This window comes from Mixophyes fleayi, chromosome 2, assembly GCF_038048845.1.
Source record: "Mixophyes fleayi isolate aMixFle1 chromosome 2, aMixFle1.hap1, whole genome shotgun sequence".
Taxonomy (NCBI): Eukaryota; Metazoa; Chordata; class Amphibia; order Anura; family Limnodynastidae; genus Mixophyes; species Mixophyes fleayi.
This window is the reverse complement of record NC_134403.1, coordinates 272,347,076-272,367,562: the sequence shown is the minus strand read 5'-3', so window position 1 is coordinate 272,367,562 and position 20,487 is coordinate 272,347,076. Positions and strand designations below refer to the sequence as shown.

Genomic DNA, 20,487 nt, shown 5'->3' with positions numbered 1-20,487 from the left:
CATTTTACTTCCAGGGGTCACCTCACTGTGATTTCCCTCCTTGAGACACAGTTCCATCTTCCGTTCTCCACTGGCAGAGTGCGCCACCCCTTATCAAATCGGCACTTAGGCAATATTTTCCTGAATTGCAGAATCCAAAGCCCCTGGATCTCTCTCAGCTGCATATGTAGTTTCTGATAGACAACGGCAACTCTACAGCAGACCTTGCACCTTCCAGGAATCAATACACAGAATGAACATCATCTTCTCCCCTGGAATGTCTTCTTATATCTAGGGTCATATTTTAACAGTGTTCTCCCCTCCCTGGGCAAACCCCTGGCTCTCTCCCTCTTTAAACATTGGTGGGTGCTGGATCAGGGGGTAGGAGGGGGGATTGGAGATGAGCTGTGCTTCCACAGAGTCCCTCTGCTGGGTTGCAGACAAAATGTCTGGACGAGTCCTATAGAGAACAATGGATAATAATTGGCCGCCCTAATCTCCAAGGATAGCGTAGCAGTCAGCCACTCTTAAAATGAATCCCTTACACTTCTTTGTAATGTCACAGGGCCCCCAGCCTTGCTTCCTGTAGAGAAAGGAGGGGGAGAATGAATGTAGCTACAGCCCCCTCACCTGTATCCTGGAATTTCATCCTTACCCATAACCCACCTGGCTTCACAGTGAATAACAGCTTCACTGCAATATCAACAGAATACAATAAACAATATACATATTTACAATGAGCTACAATGTCCCCTTATCCACATGTAATTAGACACTGCAGGTATTCTCTGTTGAGCTAGGCAACAAAAGCAAGGGCTATAAAAAGTACTTGCTATAATCCACATTTTGTGAGAAACGAGGGACAGGCTGATTATGATGTTATCAAACTCGTTTCGTAACATTTGTTATTTAAAAAAGCATCCTACAGAATGTTCCAACAAGGTTATTTTTTTCTGATTCTTATGGAGTATGAAGCAGTAATAAGAATGCAAGTTCCTTTTGTAACTTTTTTGTCTAAGTTTATCTGAATAGCATATTTATAAAAAAATTGTATGAAAATGGAGCAGTACTTAATGCTTTCCTCAACTGTATGGATTTCACTTTAGACTTTTTATTACATTAATACATAGAAATGCATTGTGTTGTAAACTACATATCTGCATTTTATATATTAATACATCAAAAGTACATTTTAAATTCACTCTTCAATCTAGGATAATTTAATTTTAGGTGACATTACAACAAGGAAAAAAATAGCAAAGCAAATGATCCCTTACATTTGACCAACCTTTACAATGTACTGAAAATGATTGAACTGTCCCTGAATGTCACCTAGGTGAATTCCATCGTTCAGTTTTCAGATATATTATAATATTTGACTTTGGCTTAATATAATTTTCTACCAGTTTTGTGGCAATACTTATTGAGATACGGTTGTGAATTACAGCAGATGATTAAATGGTTGTTTAATTCCAATTGTTTGATTTGTGCAGATGAATCCTGATCCATGTTAAACCAAGTAATGCTAACACTATTCTATTATTATATTGTTTGAAACATAGGGGTCAGGCAATGTTCTTCATGTTAATTTTAATTTCTTATTGAAAGGATAAGAAATGATTTAATGTGCCAACGTATTAAAATTGTTCAGCCAGGACAGTGGCTCCAATCGGAGTTTGTCCCAGCGAATAGTCTATAGTAAAGTGATCACACTTGCGATCAATTTACTTAGAGGTTCTGCTGACATTGCACAATTTGTGATGGGGAGTAGCACAATGCCTGCTAGGGAGGGATCCGAAGATCCCTCTCCTGCAATGTTCTCCCTATAGGCTAGAGTGGGTAACACATCTTCAGATGCTATTAACTTTTTCCAATTTTCGGAGCTTGATAAATAGTGCATTTTCACAGTCCCCATAGACACCTGTGTGGACTGCATTTGTGATCGAAGAGGCTGGGACTGAAGCAGATATTGGAGTACTGAAATCCCCTAATAATAAATAGGCTTGTTACTTTAAAATGCAGTAATGCTCCAAAAATTGCAGTTTTCAAGGGAATTTACCAGCATAAAGACCTGTTCAGAGGTTCATAAATAGGCCCCATAGTATGAAACATTTGCCGACAATCCTTGTTATGAGCTTTAAATAATCTTTATTAAATTTCGAAAAAATAAGTGTTGGGAGTCGAAATCTGACAACCAATGTTATTTGGAGACCTACTTTAATCTACTAGCATTTATAGATCGGCCATTTTGAATACAGACCTAAGTTGAAGTTAGAGAGGGCTATTTCAATTTTGGCTGAACTTCCATTTAAGTGGTTCATCTACTACCAGAAATAAATGCATTTTTGACCCACTGAACACAATGCAACACAATGCAAATCCAGTTAAGGCTACAACACATAGAAAATATGCTTCACATACACCTATTGTCTCCCAAAAATATTTCCTCGCTTTAATAACGATTTTCAGGAGCAAATACTTTTCCTCCATCTGCCATCCAAACTGACTATGTGATATACAATATGTTGACCACTTTTCTAGTTACTTAGGAAATACAATATATTTTTCAGTACTTACAGTCTCTCACATACCGTACATTTCCTTCAAACTTGTCTTCTTCTGGAGCAAGCAGAGGCGATTTCAGGTTCTCTAAGGACTTATGATAATCATCAATGTTTTTCTCTATTTCCAATACTTTATCTTGATTTAAATTTTTGCCAAGCTCTGTTAAGTAAATATAAAAAGCTTAGTTAGAAAACATGGTGGTATATAGCTGGCAGACAGCTCTTGTGTTGGTGTTCATGTGATATTATTATTTTTTTACTATATATATTTAATCTGTATTATGAATTTTACACCAGTGTCCTACATGAGATTATGTCTGTGCCAGCTCAGGGGGTAAATGTATGAACCTCCGGATTCTTCATCTCCAGCGAGTTCAGCGTCTTCAGTGCTTAAATTTAAAGCAGCGCTGCTTTGTAAAGGGAAATTTTCCTTTACAAGGCAGCGCTGCTTTAAATTTAAGCGCTGAAGACGCTGAACTCGCCGGAGATGAAGAATTCGGAGGTTCATACATTTACCCCCAGGACTCTTTCCATGAAGTGTCTCAGATTGGAGCGTCTGCTTGTACTGTATGTCATCATTGATCGAAAAGTTTGATTGAGAAGAGACCACATACTAGAAATAGCCTTGCAACTTGCTGCAGCTACCGTGTGGATCAATGATTAATTATGAGATGTTGATTTGTGGAGTAAATGCATAATGACAGAATGCGAAAAGAAAGACTGTACAATGATAGCAAGATAACGCATGTTGTTGGGATTGATGATCAGACTGAGAAGTATGTAAGGTTTAGGTATTGTGCTGTGTTCTTCAACCGTGCATCAATTTACTGTTTCAAACATTACTAGTAGATAGTGCAAAATATTAGATATTAGATATTTGTACATGTAAAGGCTTTGGTTAATAAGTGTCAGTAGGTACAGCCTGCTTAATCATGAATGAAGCATACTAAATTTGTATTCTTGCTGAGCCCATAGTACCTAATATAATTAAACATGAAAGAGAACATATATGATACAAGTTAACCCGTGCATGATACTCATGCATTCTAGTCAAATCAAGATACTTAAGGTCATAAAAAGGTTCTTGTCATGCATTTGGGCCTAGCCCAGGCCTCCTCAGGGGAAGATCGTTACTTCCCGACGCAAGCGCCCTTTTTAATGTGTGTTCATGAGGTAAAATTACCTCACGAAAATGAGTTTGACCCCTCAACTCGTAAATTTAGCCTTTACTACCCCTCCCACGGGGGGAAGGGGGGATGATGGAAGTTAACTGACTTGACTATTCTAATTTTTTTGTCAAATAATGTCAGTGTAGCAAATTTCAGGTCAATTGGATGAGCCCTTTCTGAGAAAATAGTTTTTTACACACACACACACACACACACACACACACACACACACACACACACACACACACACTAACGCACACCTCTACACATGTGTGTTCATGAGGTAAAATTACCTCACGAAAATGAGTTTGAGCCCTACCAAATTTCAGCCCTTTTTGAATTTTTTTTCCCCACACACACTAAGAATTTAGTAGGTCAGTGTATAACTCTGCCCAGCAGGTGGCGCTGCAACTTGGTTTTTTTTTTTCACACACAGACACCACTAAGCATTTATATATTAGATCCTTTTTTAGAACCCAACATGTATGAATAAAATAACTTTGAAAAGGATACATTTGAGGTTATTTTCAAAGTGGAAATTCTGAGGATGATGTGGGCTATCAGTTTGGTACAACTGATACATTTGCTAGTGCGCTGTGCACATGTTCTTATTCCTGGGGGTATAGTTTCTAAAAAAAAGTGGAGGTGTTGCCTATAGCAACCAATCAGATTCTAGCTATCATTTATTTAGTGCATCCTACAAAATGACAGCTACAATCTGATTGGTTGCTATAGGCAACATCTCCAATATTTCAAACCCATAGTTTAGAAAGTATACCCCCAGATGCCTTTTATTGAAGCTGGTACTAATGCTAATAATAATTGCATTACCATTGACATTAGCCCAATGTACTCAATTTATAGCTTGCTAGGTTAGATGGGGGTAACATTAAAGCATAAAATGCCTGCCTACTGCAAGTGCTATATTTTGGAGGTTAGCCCGCCATGCACATGTACTGACTTCCTTGCCTTGAATAAAAATCTGCCCACAGTATGTACAGTATGTACATTTAATGAATTGCCCTCTACCACAATAGATATAAATGGTCAATCTAAAGTGACATTTTATGTGGATTGAATCCAACACTTAGGTACACGGCATAAAAGCAAAATTAAAGAAAAATGCTTTTATGGAAGGAAAGAAGATGAGCCGCTGAGGGTTATATTTGGAACTACTGTTTGATTACTGGTTGTTTAGAAAAGTACACTCCAGTATTCTGATTATTCATTGCTGCACCTGTGTAGCAGTGTGTGGGAAAAATCCTACAGTGTAATAGGGTGCTCTAAGTTAAAGAAGTTTCTTGAGAGGTCTAAGATGAACTAAGAGAGATCTGAGAGAAGCTGCCAATTGCCAGTGCATTGACTAAGAGGATGCCAAGAATTTCCAAATGAGAATGATATAGCATGGTGCCAGCAACTGATGCACAACTACAATGGAGCAAAATCAGTACAATAAACAAAAGTCAAGAAGTGCTCCTATTCCTATAGAGGCAGTACATTGTAGACTGAGATTGACATTTTAATTACACTTCCTAATTACACAGACAGCTCAGTTGTGTATGTTGAATGCAACTATCTATAAAATACTGCAATATCAAATAACTACCCCTCCATGAAAGTACATGCTTAGTGCAGTAAAAAATAGAGACATTGCTTGACCGCTACTGTATATCAACTCAGAGTTAGCACATGCAGTCAGAAATGTATTAATTAATAATGATAATTTTCATCCACTCTATATAAAGTTGATTGAAAATGCATTCAGTCCTTAATATACTTTATCTTGTGCAGCCATGATTGTTACTTTTTTAAATTCAGATAATGATTTTTTTTAGAATTTTAATTCTTTGGGGAAGTTTTATATATAGTTTGATAGATTCATCCCCTTAGTCAACATTTGCCCATTTTTCCTTGCAAAATTGTTTAAAGCAGTTCATGTTAGTTGGGGAGCAGTGAAAAATTTTTGATGTTTTGAAATTATGATCAGGATGTGCTTTGGATTATTAAAAATGTTCCGTAGGCAGAGCTGTATCATGGTCCCTCTTTATTGATTCACTCCACATCAATCACCCCTGTATTCATACTCTCCCATACTACGGTCCTAGCACCCATATCATGCCACAGTGTATTGATTCTGCCCATATCATGCACCCCATGTATTGAATCTCTCCATATAATGCGCCAAATATTGATCCTCATATTATATCTGTGGCTCATGACCCCCGATCAACTATTTTCATCATCATCATCATCATCATCATCACCATTTATTTATATAGCGCCACTGATTCCGCAGCGCTGTACAGAGAACTCATTCACATCAGTCCCTGCCCCATTGGAGCTTACAGTCTAAATTCACAAACATACACACACAGACAGAGAGAGAGAAGAGGGTCAATTTTGATAGCAGCCAATTAACCTACCAGTATGTTTTTGGAGTGTGGGAGGAAACCGGAGGACCCGGAGCAAAACCACGCAAACACGATGCCATAATTTATATAATTATTTTAGTGGATTGTAGTAGCTCTATGAATAAACTGGAGAAACTAAGGATATAATCTATGGGATTTATCATGCGCAATGAGAGGCAGTCAGACTTTTGCTATTCTCACATACTGTGTTAAAGCCAATTGCAAATGAATCTTCTACTAGGCATTGCAATTTAGGAAACAAAGTCAGAGACAATATGAATAGCAAGCTTGATATTGTCTGAAATATGTATAATTTTTAGGGGGCGGTAGGAAGTGTCTTCAAAATATGTGTCTGCACCTATTCTGTAGCATTCTCATCTTCTCTATCCAAATTTATATTTGTACTTTAATAACCTAGTCAAGCGTAAGTATCTGCTGGGAAATAACATCTGAAGGATGCACAAGGAAAGTACTCATGACTATGAAATCATGGCTGCCCATTGTTGTGTTGTGTTTTATTTAACATACATATATCAAATTTAGACTATCAAAAAGAAGCCCTCTTATCTCAGTTGTCAGGTAGGTAGCAGCTTTTCAAACATATTGTCAGGACTCTGGAGCTGAAGTAGCTTCTCTGTCGTCTCTTTGGTATACAATGCACAAGAATGCAATATCTATATTTTAAAAAGCACAAGCTTTATGGTGTTGTCATGGCCACCAAACTACAAAAAAGCCATTAATAATCGGCATCAGCACAGACATAATTCTCAGAGCCGGTGTCCTTTTTAACAAGATCACTAATGAGGTCCCTGAACAGCTGTTATGGATACTTGAGAGGAATAGAGGGATTCAGTGCACAGACAAGATGGACAAACAGATCACACAGTAACTGCTTTTTCCTGTCATAAACAAACATGACTCTCCCCGCAATTCTATTTAAAGAATCATATTTTTATATATGGTAGCTAGAACTTTGTTGTTCTTTTGCAAGTTCATTGGACCTACTGTACCTATTACAATAATTGCTGTAGATAACTAAATAAGACCCAGATGTGTAGCAATGCAATATATTTGCACTCCCTTTATGCAAATTATTTAATGCAACTCTCTGGGTTAGTGGTGGGAGTGCTGCTTTATTGACAATTCTAAGTTGGCCACATGGTCACACAGGCCTCTACATTGTAACACTCATCACCCACTTCCTCCTCAATAACTACTACTTTACAGAGCCTGAGAAGAGGAGCCACTGCTAAGGGTGAGATAACTATGGAGGGGAAAGAGAGAACCATGGAGGGCACATGAGTGTAAAACTGTGGATGGGGAGAAGTGCAAAACTGTGGATGGACAGCACGGTGGCTAAGTGGTTAGCACTTCTACCTCACAGTGCTGGGGTCATGAGTTCAATTCCCAACCATGGCCTTATCTGTGTGGAGTCTGTATGTTCTGCCTGTGTTTCCTCCGGGTGCTCCGGTTTCCTCCCACACCCCAAAAATATACTAGTAGGTTAATTGGCTGCTATCAATGTGAAAGAGTTCTCTGTACAGTGCAGCGGAATCAGCAGCACTATATAAATTGATGATGATGATGGGGAAAGTATAAAGCTGTGGATGGGGGAAGTGTAAAACCGCAGAGGGGAAGAGTGAGATAACATTGGAGTGGGAGTCAGAGAAAATGGCAATTTTATTATAGGTTTTTTTTATTGTAACATAATATATAATATATATATACATATATATGTATATATATATATATATATATATATTAGAGATGCTCAGGCCCGAGCACACCCGAACTTGGTAGATTCGAGTACTGTGCCGAGCCGCTCAGTACTTTTGCGCGCCCTCAGAATTGAAAAAGAGGCAAAGCGTCAACGTTATGTCGTCGGATCTCGGTTTTCGCGAGTTTTGTATTCTATACATACAGCCCTCCACGGCGATCCAGCCCCATTTCAGAGGGGAACACAGAATGGGTAGCACAGTTCTTGCCAGTCTCTAGTGCAGTTGGGCAGCGTCATAGGTAGAAAATAAAGAGGAGGGGTAGCAATGTTCTTCAAAGTCTCCAGTGACATTAAGGAAAGCTCCATTGCTAATTGTCATTGGTGAAATAGAAATAATAGGGCTGGCAGTCTTTGTCTAAATCTGCTTATCAGGTTAGCTCACGAATAATTTAGTGAGATCCTGCTGTCTCAATGAGTATTGACTAAACTTCCCTGGAGGCGCGGAGTCTAACAAAATGAATGGTGTTCACCAGGGATTCCCACAAGGGAATTTGGGGTTCTGCGCCTTCCACCTTGCAGGTCGCGGCCCTCCAGGAAAGCTTCCAATGTAACAGCTAAAGTTACAGAGCAGAGTAATGATCCAATTCGGACATCAAATGGTGGTAAATAAGATTACCATTTTACTATAAAACATTAATACAAGAGTTCAATGAAGACTTGAGTAATTTGCAAATGATGATCATGAAGACATGCAAGAGTAGTAACTGTCAGCAACATCCATTAATACAGGCTGCACATGCAATAACCAAAGTCTCTACCAGTAATAGAATAGAGGCACAGGAATAAGCAAAGTCCAGACATACTCAGCCACGGTAAAACACAGCTTGTCACGAATTGTGGAACCAGTTAACAATAGTCAGTAGTGCAAACAAAATAGTTGCAGGAGTTGATCATGGCATTTACCGGAAGTGGAATAGGTAGACATAGATCAATAAAGGCCAGTCATACAACAGCGATGAACACACAGCAGCGATGAATAGCAGCTTACTACAGATTGTGGAACTGGTAATAGTAGTCAGCAATGCAGGCCAAGTAGGTAACAGGTGTAGATCATAATGTTTACCACGAACAGTGGAACAGGTATGCAGAGATCGAGGAAGTCCAACATACAGTAGTGATGAACACACAACAACAATGAATAGCAGCTTACCACGGATTGTGGAACAGGTAACTGTAGTCAGCAACGCAGGCTGAGTAGGTAACATGTGTCACGAGTATGCATACCAGCAGAGGCATCAGAATTAACAGGTATGACTTGAAGAACCAACAATGCAAGAATGAAAGGAGGGACCTTATAAAGGGAGAATGACCAATGGCAAAACCTGACCAGCACACAGGTGTAGCAATCACAGGTGCAGACCATGACTAATAGTCTGCACTAAGAATAGTGTGACAATGCAGTCACATTGTACTGTGTTAAATAGTTCACACACAAACAGTAGAGCTCCATTGCTCCATTGTTAATTGTCACTGCTGAAATAGAAATAATAGGGCTGGCAGTCTTGGCCTAAATCTGCAGTCACATTGTATGGTGTTATATAGCTAACACACAAACAGAAGAGCTCCATTGCTCCATTGCTAATTGTCATTGCTGAAATAGAAATAATGGGGCTGGCAGTGTTGTTCATAATCTGCAGTCACATTGTACTGTGTTATATAGCTAACACACAAACAGGAGAGGTCAATTGCTCCATTGCTAATTGCCATTGCTGAAATAGAAATAATAGGGCTGGCAGTCTTGGTCTAAATCTGCAGTCACATTGTACTATTTTATGTAGCTCACACACAAATGGAAGAGCTCCATTGTTCCTTTGATAATTATTATTGCTGAAATAGAAATAATACGGCAGGCAGTGTTGTTCGTAATCTGCAGTCACATTGTACTGAGTTATCAAAATGGATTCACAGCAGTACACAGAAGACCAGGAGCACCAAGCAGCTGCTGGTGTCAGTCATGACGTTAGTAATCCCTCTACGTCATCTGCTAAAGCCTATGTTAAAGAGCATAGTGTTTTTAAGTCAGGGAAATAAAAATTTAAAAAAACACCTTTTACCTTGGTCAAGAAAAAAAGACCTGTAACTAAAGGCAAAGTTATCTGCAGAAAAAATTAAAAATGTCAACATGCCATTCTACACACACAGTGGCAAGGAAAGAATGAGGCTTTCGCCTTTCTCTATGAGTGCTAGTTCTGCAACTGTCACTGAGGCATCTTCTTGCAAGGTCAGTCATGACCAAGCAAGACCTTGTCATTCGGACTCCAAAGGTGGTGTCTAAATACTTTTACGTGTAAAAGCCGAGCTGGAAGAAAACAGTAAGGCTTTAGAGGAAAATGTATGTTCAGATTCAGAAATGACACAAATCCCTAAGGAGATTCTATCCACGAGTGCTATGTGTAATCTTGACCTGCCTGATTGTGTACCCATAAAGAAGGCTCCTTTCAGCATTTCTGCAGATGTGTGCATGAACTGTAACCGGTGATACACAAATTGAGAATGCCACTTTGGAATTGCAACAGGATGAGGGGGATATTTGTGTAGTTGACGAGGGTGCTAATGAGGATGTTGATGAGGATGATGTTCTTTGTGTAAGTCCTGCCCCAGTGGAAGCAGTTCTTGCACGTGATAAGAAGAAGGCCATTGTCATGTCTGGGCATAAGACCAAAAAATCTACCTCCTATGTGTGGAATTAGTTTTACCCAAATCCTAACAACAGTTGTCTAATCATTTATAGCATTTGTAAAGCAACAGTAATGTAGGCATGGATGTCTAAATAGACGTGTATATCTATCACCTTTCACTTTGCTGCTGTTTCATCAGTATTGCACAGTGTTTGTAATCTGAACTTTACATCAAAGGTACCTAACTATATTATAACTTTTGGGGAATTGGGGCTGAAAATAGTGTTTTTGAGGTTAACAATAATGTAGGGGAAATCCAGTGCCTCTTCCAGATGTTGTAAAACTACAAGATCCAGCATGCTTTTCCAGACAATAGTTGGCAGGGTATGCTAGGGCATGTAGTTTCACAACACCTGGAGAGTCACTAGTTGCCCAGGCCTGCCCTAGGGGTATATTTACTAAACTGCGGGATTGAAAAAGTGGAGATGTTGTCTATAGCAACCAATCAGATTCTAGCTGTCATTTTGTAGAATGCACTAAATAAATTGTAACTAGAATCTGATTGGCTGCTATAGGCAACATCTCCACTTTTTCAAACCTGCAGTTTAGTAAATAAACCCCCTAGTCTTTAATGTACTTCTCCAGCTGCTTAAAGGGTAATGTTAGAGCTGCTAAGAAAGGAGGTTAGGGTTTGGTGTAGGTGGAAGGTCTAAGCCTATGTTGGATCAAGTAAACAAATACTGTTACACTCAAAATGCTGCAGAGAAGTGATCTGGGTCTCACAAGACCCAGAGCCACTACTTTCTACATAAAGCCCCGGTGACCACGTTACCAGATTGTGACTCATAGCACACAGAAATCTCATAGAAGGACACAAAATAACTTGTTGGATGTGAGCCAAGATTCCCCACTGTCCATGGTTAAGCAAACTTTGCATTCATTATGCTTGTCATTGTAGAATTTGAGGCAAGGTATGGTATGGACAGCATCTTAAATCAGGTCTGACCAACGTCTAGCTTTTCAGGTGACTTGAAGCTACAAGCCACAGTATGATTTTCCAGTAGATATCTAGCCAATAAGTTGCAGGCCATAATAAAATTTGAAGTTTCACAATCCCTAGAGAGCCATAGGTTGCAGAGGTCTTCCTTAATTCCTATGGCGGTAGCCATGGAATAGTTAAAAATAAAATCAAATCTATTTATCTGTTTCAAATTTTATGATCTTTTTCTATAAAAACATGTGGGTTTAAATCATTCTGCACAAATCACCTATTTATGCATTTTTGCATCTTTAAATATGAATAAAAGCTTATTTTATGCAGACTTTGCTGAGAAAATGAAATATCATCCTTAACTTCTAATACAATACACAATCTGGCCATATTCCATGTGACTATCCAACTGTCTTGATTCATGAGCTATACTGAATAGCTTGCTAAAGTGGTACTTTTTACCTCTTTTTTACCTAATAGCAAATAATTCTTATAAGTATTATAAAGTATAGTTAGAAAGGTGGACCAAAAGAATTTTGTTAAAGGTATGAGCAAACAAAAGTTTTCTTTTCTCACTCATATTCCTGATGGTAATTGTTGTATTTTACTTGTCAGTCTTAGGGGTATATTTACTAAATTGCAGGAAAATTGAAAAAGTGGAGATGCTGCCTATAGCGACCAATCAGATTCTAGGGCCTGATTCATTAAGGATCGTAAATGAAGAAGTTTCTTATTTCAGTCTCCTGGACAAAACCATGTTACAATGCAAAGGGTGCAAACTAGTTTTCTTTTTTGCACATAAGTTAAATACTGAATGTTTTTTCATGTAACACACAAATACTTGATAGCTTATTTGTACACTGAAATTTAAAGTTGATATTTGTGTGCTACATGAAAAAACAGTCAGTATTTAACTTATGTGCAAAACAGAAAACCAGTTTGCACCCCTTACATTGTAACATGGTTTTGTCCAAGAGACTGAAATAAGATACCTCTTCATTTAAGATCCTTAATGAATCAGGCCCCTAGTTATCATTTATTTAGTGCATTCTACAAAATGACAGCTATAATCGGATTGGTTGCTATAGGCAACATCTTCACTCTTTCAATCCCGCAGTTTAGTAAATATACCCCTTAAAGTGAATTATGCAGCTTTCTGTTGTTGGTCCCTTTGGATTTAGGATTCCAAACCATCAAGTTTCAAGCCTACCACTGGAGTGAATTTCAAAATAGTTACAACTGAATGATAATTTAAATTGTTTAATAATTTGCTACTACTATAATACCCTTGCCTTGTGTCCTCTGGTTCTGTCACATTTATCTACAAGTAATGGTTGAAGACTCAGCAAGTATTGTGCCAACTATGATTTATTCAAGTGACACGTTCTTCTACTCCAGAGACTTTGGGAATGATATCAGAGACTACTCACAATTTGAATGTTAGTCCTGAATATGCTTAGATAATATAAGCCTTTGGTTTTAGTAACTTGTGTTAAAAAACATGATTGTACAAATATAATAAATATACTAGATCAAAATGTGTTTTGGGATACCTGCAAAAACTTTTATTATAAAAACACATACATGCTAAATAGTTGCTAGAAAAAGGTATGTAATGCCCTTTTGAAGATGTGAATATGGAAATTGTGATACAATCAGGGTCTTAAAAAGTTCTGCTTCAAGTTACCAGGCCATTGCTTCATGTTGAAGCATGTTCCCATACAATACATGTGGGAGCTCTAAGTTTGCATGCATTGGAGTTCAAGTTAATATCCCTTCGAGTTAGTTCTGACAGTGACTGTCCTCGGGTGTTGAGACATGCTGCAAAATCCCTTTTCTCTGTAATGAGACCGAGAGTTGTTCAGTGAGCTGACAGTCAAGAAAAGTGAGTCTGAGTCCTGATAGAGAGGCTTTGGAACCCAGAGAAAGCATCCAGATGAGCCCCAGATGCAAAAATTAAAAAGGGGTTAAATGAAGGTGACTGGTTCAGGCAGCAGTAAGTCTGACCTGTTGGAGAATCAAGTAGTGAGTAGTAGGATGCTTTTTCCAGCAGTATGCTAGCAGGAGCATGTGAACCGAGACTGTCCACCTGACAGAGTGAGAGCTAAGAGACTAGCATTGTAAAAGGGACAGGTCAATAGACAGATGAAGGAGCAAGACCATCAAATCTTGTAACCATCTGACCCAATGTTTTTATGTGTACGACAACAAAGAATACTACTGAAGAGAAGGAAATGAAATGTAGTAAAGATGCATTTATTTCAAGAGAGATGGTTGTTCCTTATAATAACTATGAGTGCACTGCACTACTCCAGATATACACTCATGCTTACCAACTAGCTTGTTACTTAACTTGTGTTAGTTTAGGCTGTATTGAAGGCTGCAATTTAATGGAGGACGTAACATTACGGTTGGTATTTAATGGTAGTGGCAGTTTCCAGGTTGCTACCCAGTTTTTACTTATAGTATGTTATATCTCAAATTCTGTCTTGATAGTTCCTGCATGAGTGAAGCACTACTGGGGTTTGCACCATAATCACTCAACCTGGTAAAAAATATTAAGTCCTCTTTATAAAATAGCTGGCACCTTTTTCTTTCACACCAAACTTATCCCTAATAATACTAATAAGACCTTACAGGTGTAACTGTACACCAAAGGTTAGTCAATGTATGAGCTAACACTTCAGCTGGATAGGAAGATAATATAATAAATATAATATTCAGATTAGCATATACAACTTTTTTTTTACCTTCACTCAATAAAATTCACACAATTCTACATCCAAACTGAAGCAATAGTACAAATAATTAAGTACTGCCTAAGACAAATAGAGTGTTAAATTGTGTAAGTAGCTAAGTCTGTAGAATACAGAAGTAATGGAAATTAAACAAAGAACAATGGTAATTGTTTGGTGAAGTAATGTTGTGCTTTAGATAAATGTTCTTTACTTACCTACAGCAACATCAGAACGCCCCACCTTAAAAAGGATGGCGAAAATGTCATCCCAGTAAACAGTGTCTCCCTGTGTTTCCAACCAGTTTTGTAGGGTGCGTTTACACTGTTCTCGGTCCACTGCACATAAAAGAGAAGTAAATGATACATAATGACTACTTATTCTTGATCTGCAGTCTGCAACTCTGTATTAATAGTGAATTGCTTGTAGCTATCCAACTAGAACTGTTAAAAAAGCATGTTTGAGCTTTAACAACAGCTTGGTAGTCACTACTTGTTTAAGGTTAGGACTACACAAGTGTTCAGGACTGAATTTCAATTGATTGCATATAGTCAGTAACAATGGCTGACCCAATGCAATTTTATGTGATACATTGCAGGAGATTAACCTATAGCCTACCCATATGCACACATGCCAAAAGACAAAGTAACGTCCTCCATTCTAAATGCATATTTTAGTACAGTAGTACAGTATTCATTTCTCAAATACAAAGGATGTGTTTGCCAAAAATATAACAAGGTGAAAAAAACTATTGTAATAAAAATGTAAGTGCATTTACCTGCTATTATGTGATCTGTAGTATGTAGTAGTGAGTTACTTTAGTGATCTCTAGCATGGGTTGAATTTCTTTATCTTACAGAGTGAAATATCTAGCACAACCAGTTTTTGGCTACATAAGGACTGAGATGAGTAGAGAGCTACAGAATTAATGGCGAATATGTCGGAATGTTTGACTAACATTTGAAGTCACCTCTGCAAAAATTTCGACAAGCACAGGTCCGACCCCCGCTCCACCTTTACCCCTTCACCCTCAGTAACACTCGTTCATAACTTCCATTCAGCTATACAGTTCTGATTTCAATTCAATTAAGTGACAATGATTGCCATAACCTGTTTAAAAATCCAAGTGGAGCTGAGTTTTAAAAGTATGCATTTGTAAACATTAGTGGGGGTGAAGGAAGCTGGATTTTAAATTGAAGACAAGTTCTTTTATACATTTAGCTTGGTGTAGAAGATGAAGGAGTGCTATGAGCGTATTAGCCTAGGGCGGTCTGAACCCTTAATCAGGCCTTGATGCTATCGCCTATCTTTTATTCAACAAGTCATTTGGCTTAATTAAAATGAGCTTACCAATATCACGCCGTCGGCGCTTCTTTTGGCCAAATTTTGGAGAAAGAGCCCGAATTAACTCTGTGTTTTCATCTTCAGGTCCTTCTTCCGGCCCAGTAATTCTCACATAAAAATCTTGGCATTCCTCTGGAGTTAGTAGGTCAGATATGCGTGATATCATATGAGGACCTATATCATCTGCAGCTGAATAAGAACATATATATATATAATGTATTAATGTACAATTTGTTAAATTATAATAATGCAGTCTGTGTTATATATTATGCTCCAGCACCAAAAAATGTAACAGTATTACTGACTAAAATCATGTTTGAGTGTTTTCTGTACATAGAGAAACAGAAATGTTAATTTTCATGAACAGGCAAAAAATTTGCAAGTGGATTATCATTGTGTAGTATTTATGATTATATATAAACAGGCACAATAAAACAAAAGAGAGCAAATTTTTCTTACAAGAATTTACAATGCTGACATATAAACCTGCATTATCCAGAGTCTGTAAGTTACATAAACAATATACATTAAGCAGTGATTAGCTATACTGTTAGATATTATTATAAAATGTATGCTCATCATCTGAAATACGTTCAGAAAGATGAAGCATGATACATTAAAAGTGCGTTTTTTTTTTATAATTTTAAAACAATAAATGTGTTCAAAAGAAAAAAGATCTAGCAGTTTATACTCAATAAATATATTTACAATTATAGTATATATTTTATTTAAGAAAAAAATATTTTTTTATTTTTAATGAAATAAAAAAACTTGTGTTTATTTAGTTAAAAGTAAACATTTTATTTTAAACTATAAGGAAAAAAGGCAAGATTAGGATGTAATTTATGCAAAATAATCACTACAGAAATTCCCATTTCTCTTTCTTTATTTTATTTTCTTGTAAATACAGTCCCTAATGCATTTTAATAGGCCAATTTGCCTATTTTTTCATTACCCTTTCCCACATTTCACACCAACTACATTTATCCACACACAGTGAGCCTGGGCACGTATCTGCTGATTGTGAATTTATCGTACTCAAAATCACTCTGCGCATGCTCCGGATCGGCAGATACGGCTGACAAAACAGGCCTTTTCCATGCTCTAATGCAAGAAAAGGGCACTTACTACAAGCAACGATAAGGGGGCGTATTCGAGGCGAGGAAGAAGCGTGTGGCCGTGGGCAATGTATAGTGTGGATGTGCAACTCGAGCTAAGGCTGTGGAAGCAAGCCTGGTCCTGTGAAATTATTATGAGGTCATTGTGACTGATGAAAGAAGATGGATTACAAGCACATTTGGAATATTTTGGGGTCATTATGACTGAAGAACATAGATTATTTACATGGACATTTGTAATATTATTTTGTGGGGGGTTCAATTTTTTTGGGACTACTCCTGGACCTGGAATATTATCTATTTTTTGGACAGCTACAGGACCTTTGGAATATTATGGTTTTGGTTATGGTTTATGGTTTAAAGCCTTATTGGATTAAAAGCTTACAAGATGGGATCCCTTACAGATGAAGAAATAATATGGTAAGTATATGGGGTTTTCTTATTTGTAATAAATATATGTTGTTTTAACAAGGGTTCTGTGTTTTATTTTAGGGGGTTTATTATTTTTGTTAAAGTAATGTGGTAAAAAAAGGGTGTTGTGGTTTATTTCAATTTTAGTTTGTGGGACTACAGGTCACAGCAGGCACTGGGTGGCAATTGTGGTTCTTCAAGTGCCAGAATGCCCTGGCTGCCATGGGTATGCTGGTGCTTGTAATTCTATTATTGTCAGTCCAGGCTGGCTGGAACTTGTAGTTCCACACAGTAAAATAAAGTTTTTTTACCTGTCTCTTTCTTTACTTTCACTTTATTACTCTACACCCACCGCCTCAGTGGTGTAGGAACAGCCCTAGTGCTTTCAGCATGGGGCTGGGTATTCTTAGAGGGGGAATCGCCACTTAGGGAATCCAGCCCCTTGCTGAACAGCCTGAGGTTGGTTTGTTATTATGGCAAGGGGACCCCTGCCTCGTGTCCCCTTGTTATAGTGCTACCTATCCCGACTGGTTGGCCTAGTGCTGGTTACATTAAAATCGAGGGGATCCCACACATTTTATCCATCAGATTTAATGAAATCAGCATTAGCCTGGCAGCACTAGGGTTAATAGCATCATGAGGGGGGACCCCATGTTTTTTTCCTTTTTTTTTTATAATCTATATTTTAGCACAGTAAACAGCCGGCGGGTTGGCCAGATGTAATGTATACATACCTGCAGCACCTGTGTACTAAAGCAGCCCTGCGCCCACATTCAAAAGGCCACGGATCTTGAGATCCATGACTTGATGAATTTGGGCGCACCAAAGCTGAAATACAGGTGTCAAATTCTGCATGCGTACCCTAATGAATCAGGCAAAGTATGTTTTACTGTTGATTTGTTCTTTTCATTGCACCTATAGATTTATTAATATACTAACCTGTACCCATGCACATTTTGTTATACTTACTGTTCCTATGTATGTCTTATCTGTATTTGATTGTGTACTGCTGCAAGTCATTAGTACAGTAGTTAATTATTTAGTAATGAAAATGTTACAAACATGTACATTTAACTTTGAGGATTATATATACTCAGTAGCCACTTTATCAGGTAGACCTTTATACTGTTATATAGTATAGTAGGACTATTGCTTATACCCAGATTAGCATAAATTAGTTTGTGTCATGGATTCGAGGTACTGCAAGCATTCCTTTGAGATTCTGGTCCATGTTGACATGATAGTATCATGCTGTTTATGCAGATTTGTTGGCTGCACAGTCAAGCTGCAAATCTCCCATCCCACCACATTGCAAAGGTGCTGTATTAGATTGAGATTTGGTTACTGTGGAGTCCTGACTGAACTCATTGTCATGTTCAGGGACCTAGCTTGAGATGATAAGTGGTGCTTTGTGACCAAGCGCGTTATACTGCTGGAAGTAGCCATTACTAGATGGGTGCACTGTGGCCATAAATGGCAGCACACAGTCAGCAACAATATTTAGGAGGGTTGTGGCATCTAAACAGTGCTCAATTGGTATCAACACCTAATGTGTGCCAAGAAAACATTTCTCAATTACATTATACCCAGATGTGCTGAGAGGGGGGGATACTAATTGCCCGGGCCCGACCCGCACATCAAACCGCATTTTTTGGTGGGCGGTTTGTTTGTTTTTTGCTACATTTTTTAATATTTTTTTTTACAGTGGCTTCAGTTTCAGCAATGGGGAGGGTGGTGGGGTTGTGCTGCTGATGACAGGGAGCCGGGTGACAGGTCCGATCGTTCCGTTTCAGCTCCGTTTCGCGTGAATGATGTACTCTCGCGTGACGTGAGCAGGCTGTGGCTGCTCCTATAAGGAGCAATAGTCATGAGGCTGCTCGGCTCCAAGTGCAGGTCATCATTACTTTGGCTGCCGCTCTGACCGCATTTACACTGCAGGGAGGAACTATATACAAATATAACCTGCTGTTTGTCTCCTGACTTTAACTGACTTTCTGTTGTGACCCTTGCTTGTACCTTGGACCTTGCCTGTTTGCCTGCTGCCCTGACCTTTTGCTTGACTACTGGACTCCGATGTTTCGCTTCTGACCCTGACCTCTGCTTGGATACTGATTTGCCTATCTGTTACTGACTCCTGACCTCGGCCACTGACCACCCGCTCCAGTCTGGGCTAGTGCTTCCGGTTCCAACTGCGCTACGGCCATCATAGATGAGCTTTTACTACATTGAGCTTAAGACCTTGTCGCATCCGAGTACCTGTGAGCACATAAAGCTCTAGAGGAAAGGCGGCTGCTAAAGGTGAAGACCTCAACACTCCCCGTTCTAAAAGCTCAACTTGGTGGTCGTGAGCCCTTACAGAGCCCACAAACAAAAGCAACATAGTTATTTGAATAAGGGAAAAAACTGCAGTTTTCTTATTTTGCCTCTAAAGTTTTACAGTCAGGATTGCTGGGAAATAGTTCACGCTCTAACGAGCAGGTGCTGCACAATTCTGCAAATGGTGTACGCAGCAGGTGGATGGCTTAGCGCTTTTTATCTGCTAGTCACGTCCCTGATGATGCACAACCACGGCCCCAATGGTATGGTCACATTCCTTTTGTCGGGGGTTTGGTGCATACTTTACTATTGTACTTAACTATAGTGGGGCCCATGAAGTTGCTGTACCAGGGCCCAAAATTTGGCAGGATGGACCCATGGTTTCATGTTGTTTACTCCAAAATCTGACCCTATCATCTGCATGTCGTAGTATCAATCAAGACTCGTCAGAGCAGGCAACTATTTCCAGTCTTCAACTTCTGCTTCTGTACACCATCCATTTTAAGGTTCAATGTTCTGTGCATTCAGAGATGCTCTTACACATGGTTATCTGAGTTAATGTTGCCTTCCTGTCAGCTTGAACCAGTCAGGTCATTCTGCTCTGACCTCTCTATAATAATATGGTGGTTTTATCCACAGAACTGCTACTCTCTGGATGCTTTTAGTTTTGCGCATCATTCTCTGTGACTCTAAAGAAACTCTAGAGACTGTTGTGCCTGCAAATGTCAGGAGATCAGCAGTTTCTGAGATAATCACACCACCCCGCCTGGCACAAACAATAAATCCAAGGTCAAAGTCACTTAGATCACATTTCTTCCCCATTCTGGTATTTGGTCTGAACAACAACTGAACCTCTTGACCATGTCTTATGGATTTAGTTGCAGTCATATAATTGGCTGATGTTTGCATTAACAAACAGGTTTAAAGTAGAGATACTCAGTCTCGGTTCCTGGAGAATTGAACACACCTGAACTTAAGGGATCCGAGGTACTGTTGCGTGCCCTCGGAATTGAAAATGAGGCAAAACGTCATCATGATGTCGTCGGATCTCTGA

General features: G+C 38.7%; 1 protein-coding gene across 1 annotated transcript in view; it reads right to left on the bottom strand.

Moving 5' to 3' along the window:
* The window catches only part of TMDD1 (transmembrane and death domain 1), a 35,166-nt gene extending 17,094 nt beyond the window's left edge, over positions 1 to 18,072 (bottom strand). The window contains exons 1-4 of the mRNA XM_075197795.1: positions 18,057 to 18,072; positions 15,595 to 15,777; positions 14,463 to 14,582; positions 2,557 to 2,703 (exon numbers count right to left, since the gene is read on the bottom strand). Coding sequence (XP_075053896.1) covers positions 2,557 to 2,703; positions 14,463 to 14,582; positions 15,595 to 15,777; positions 18,057 to 18,072 — 466 coding nt within the window. The remainder of the gene's footprint in view (positions 1 to 2,556; positions 2,704 to 14,462; positions 14,583 to 15,594; positions 15,778 to 18,056) is intronic.
* Between the last annotated feature and the right edge of the window lie 2,415 nt (positions 18,073 to 20,487).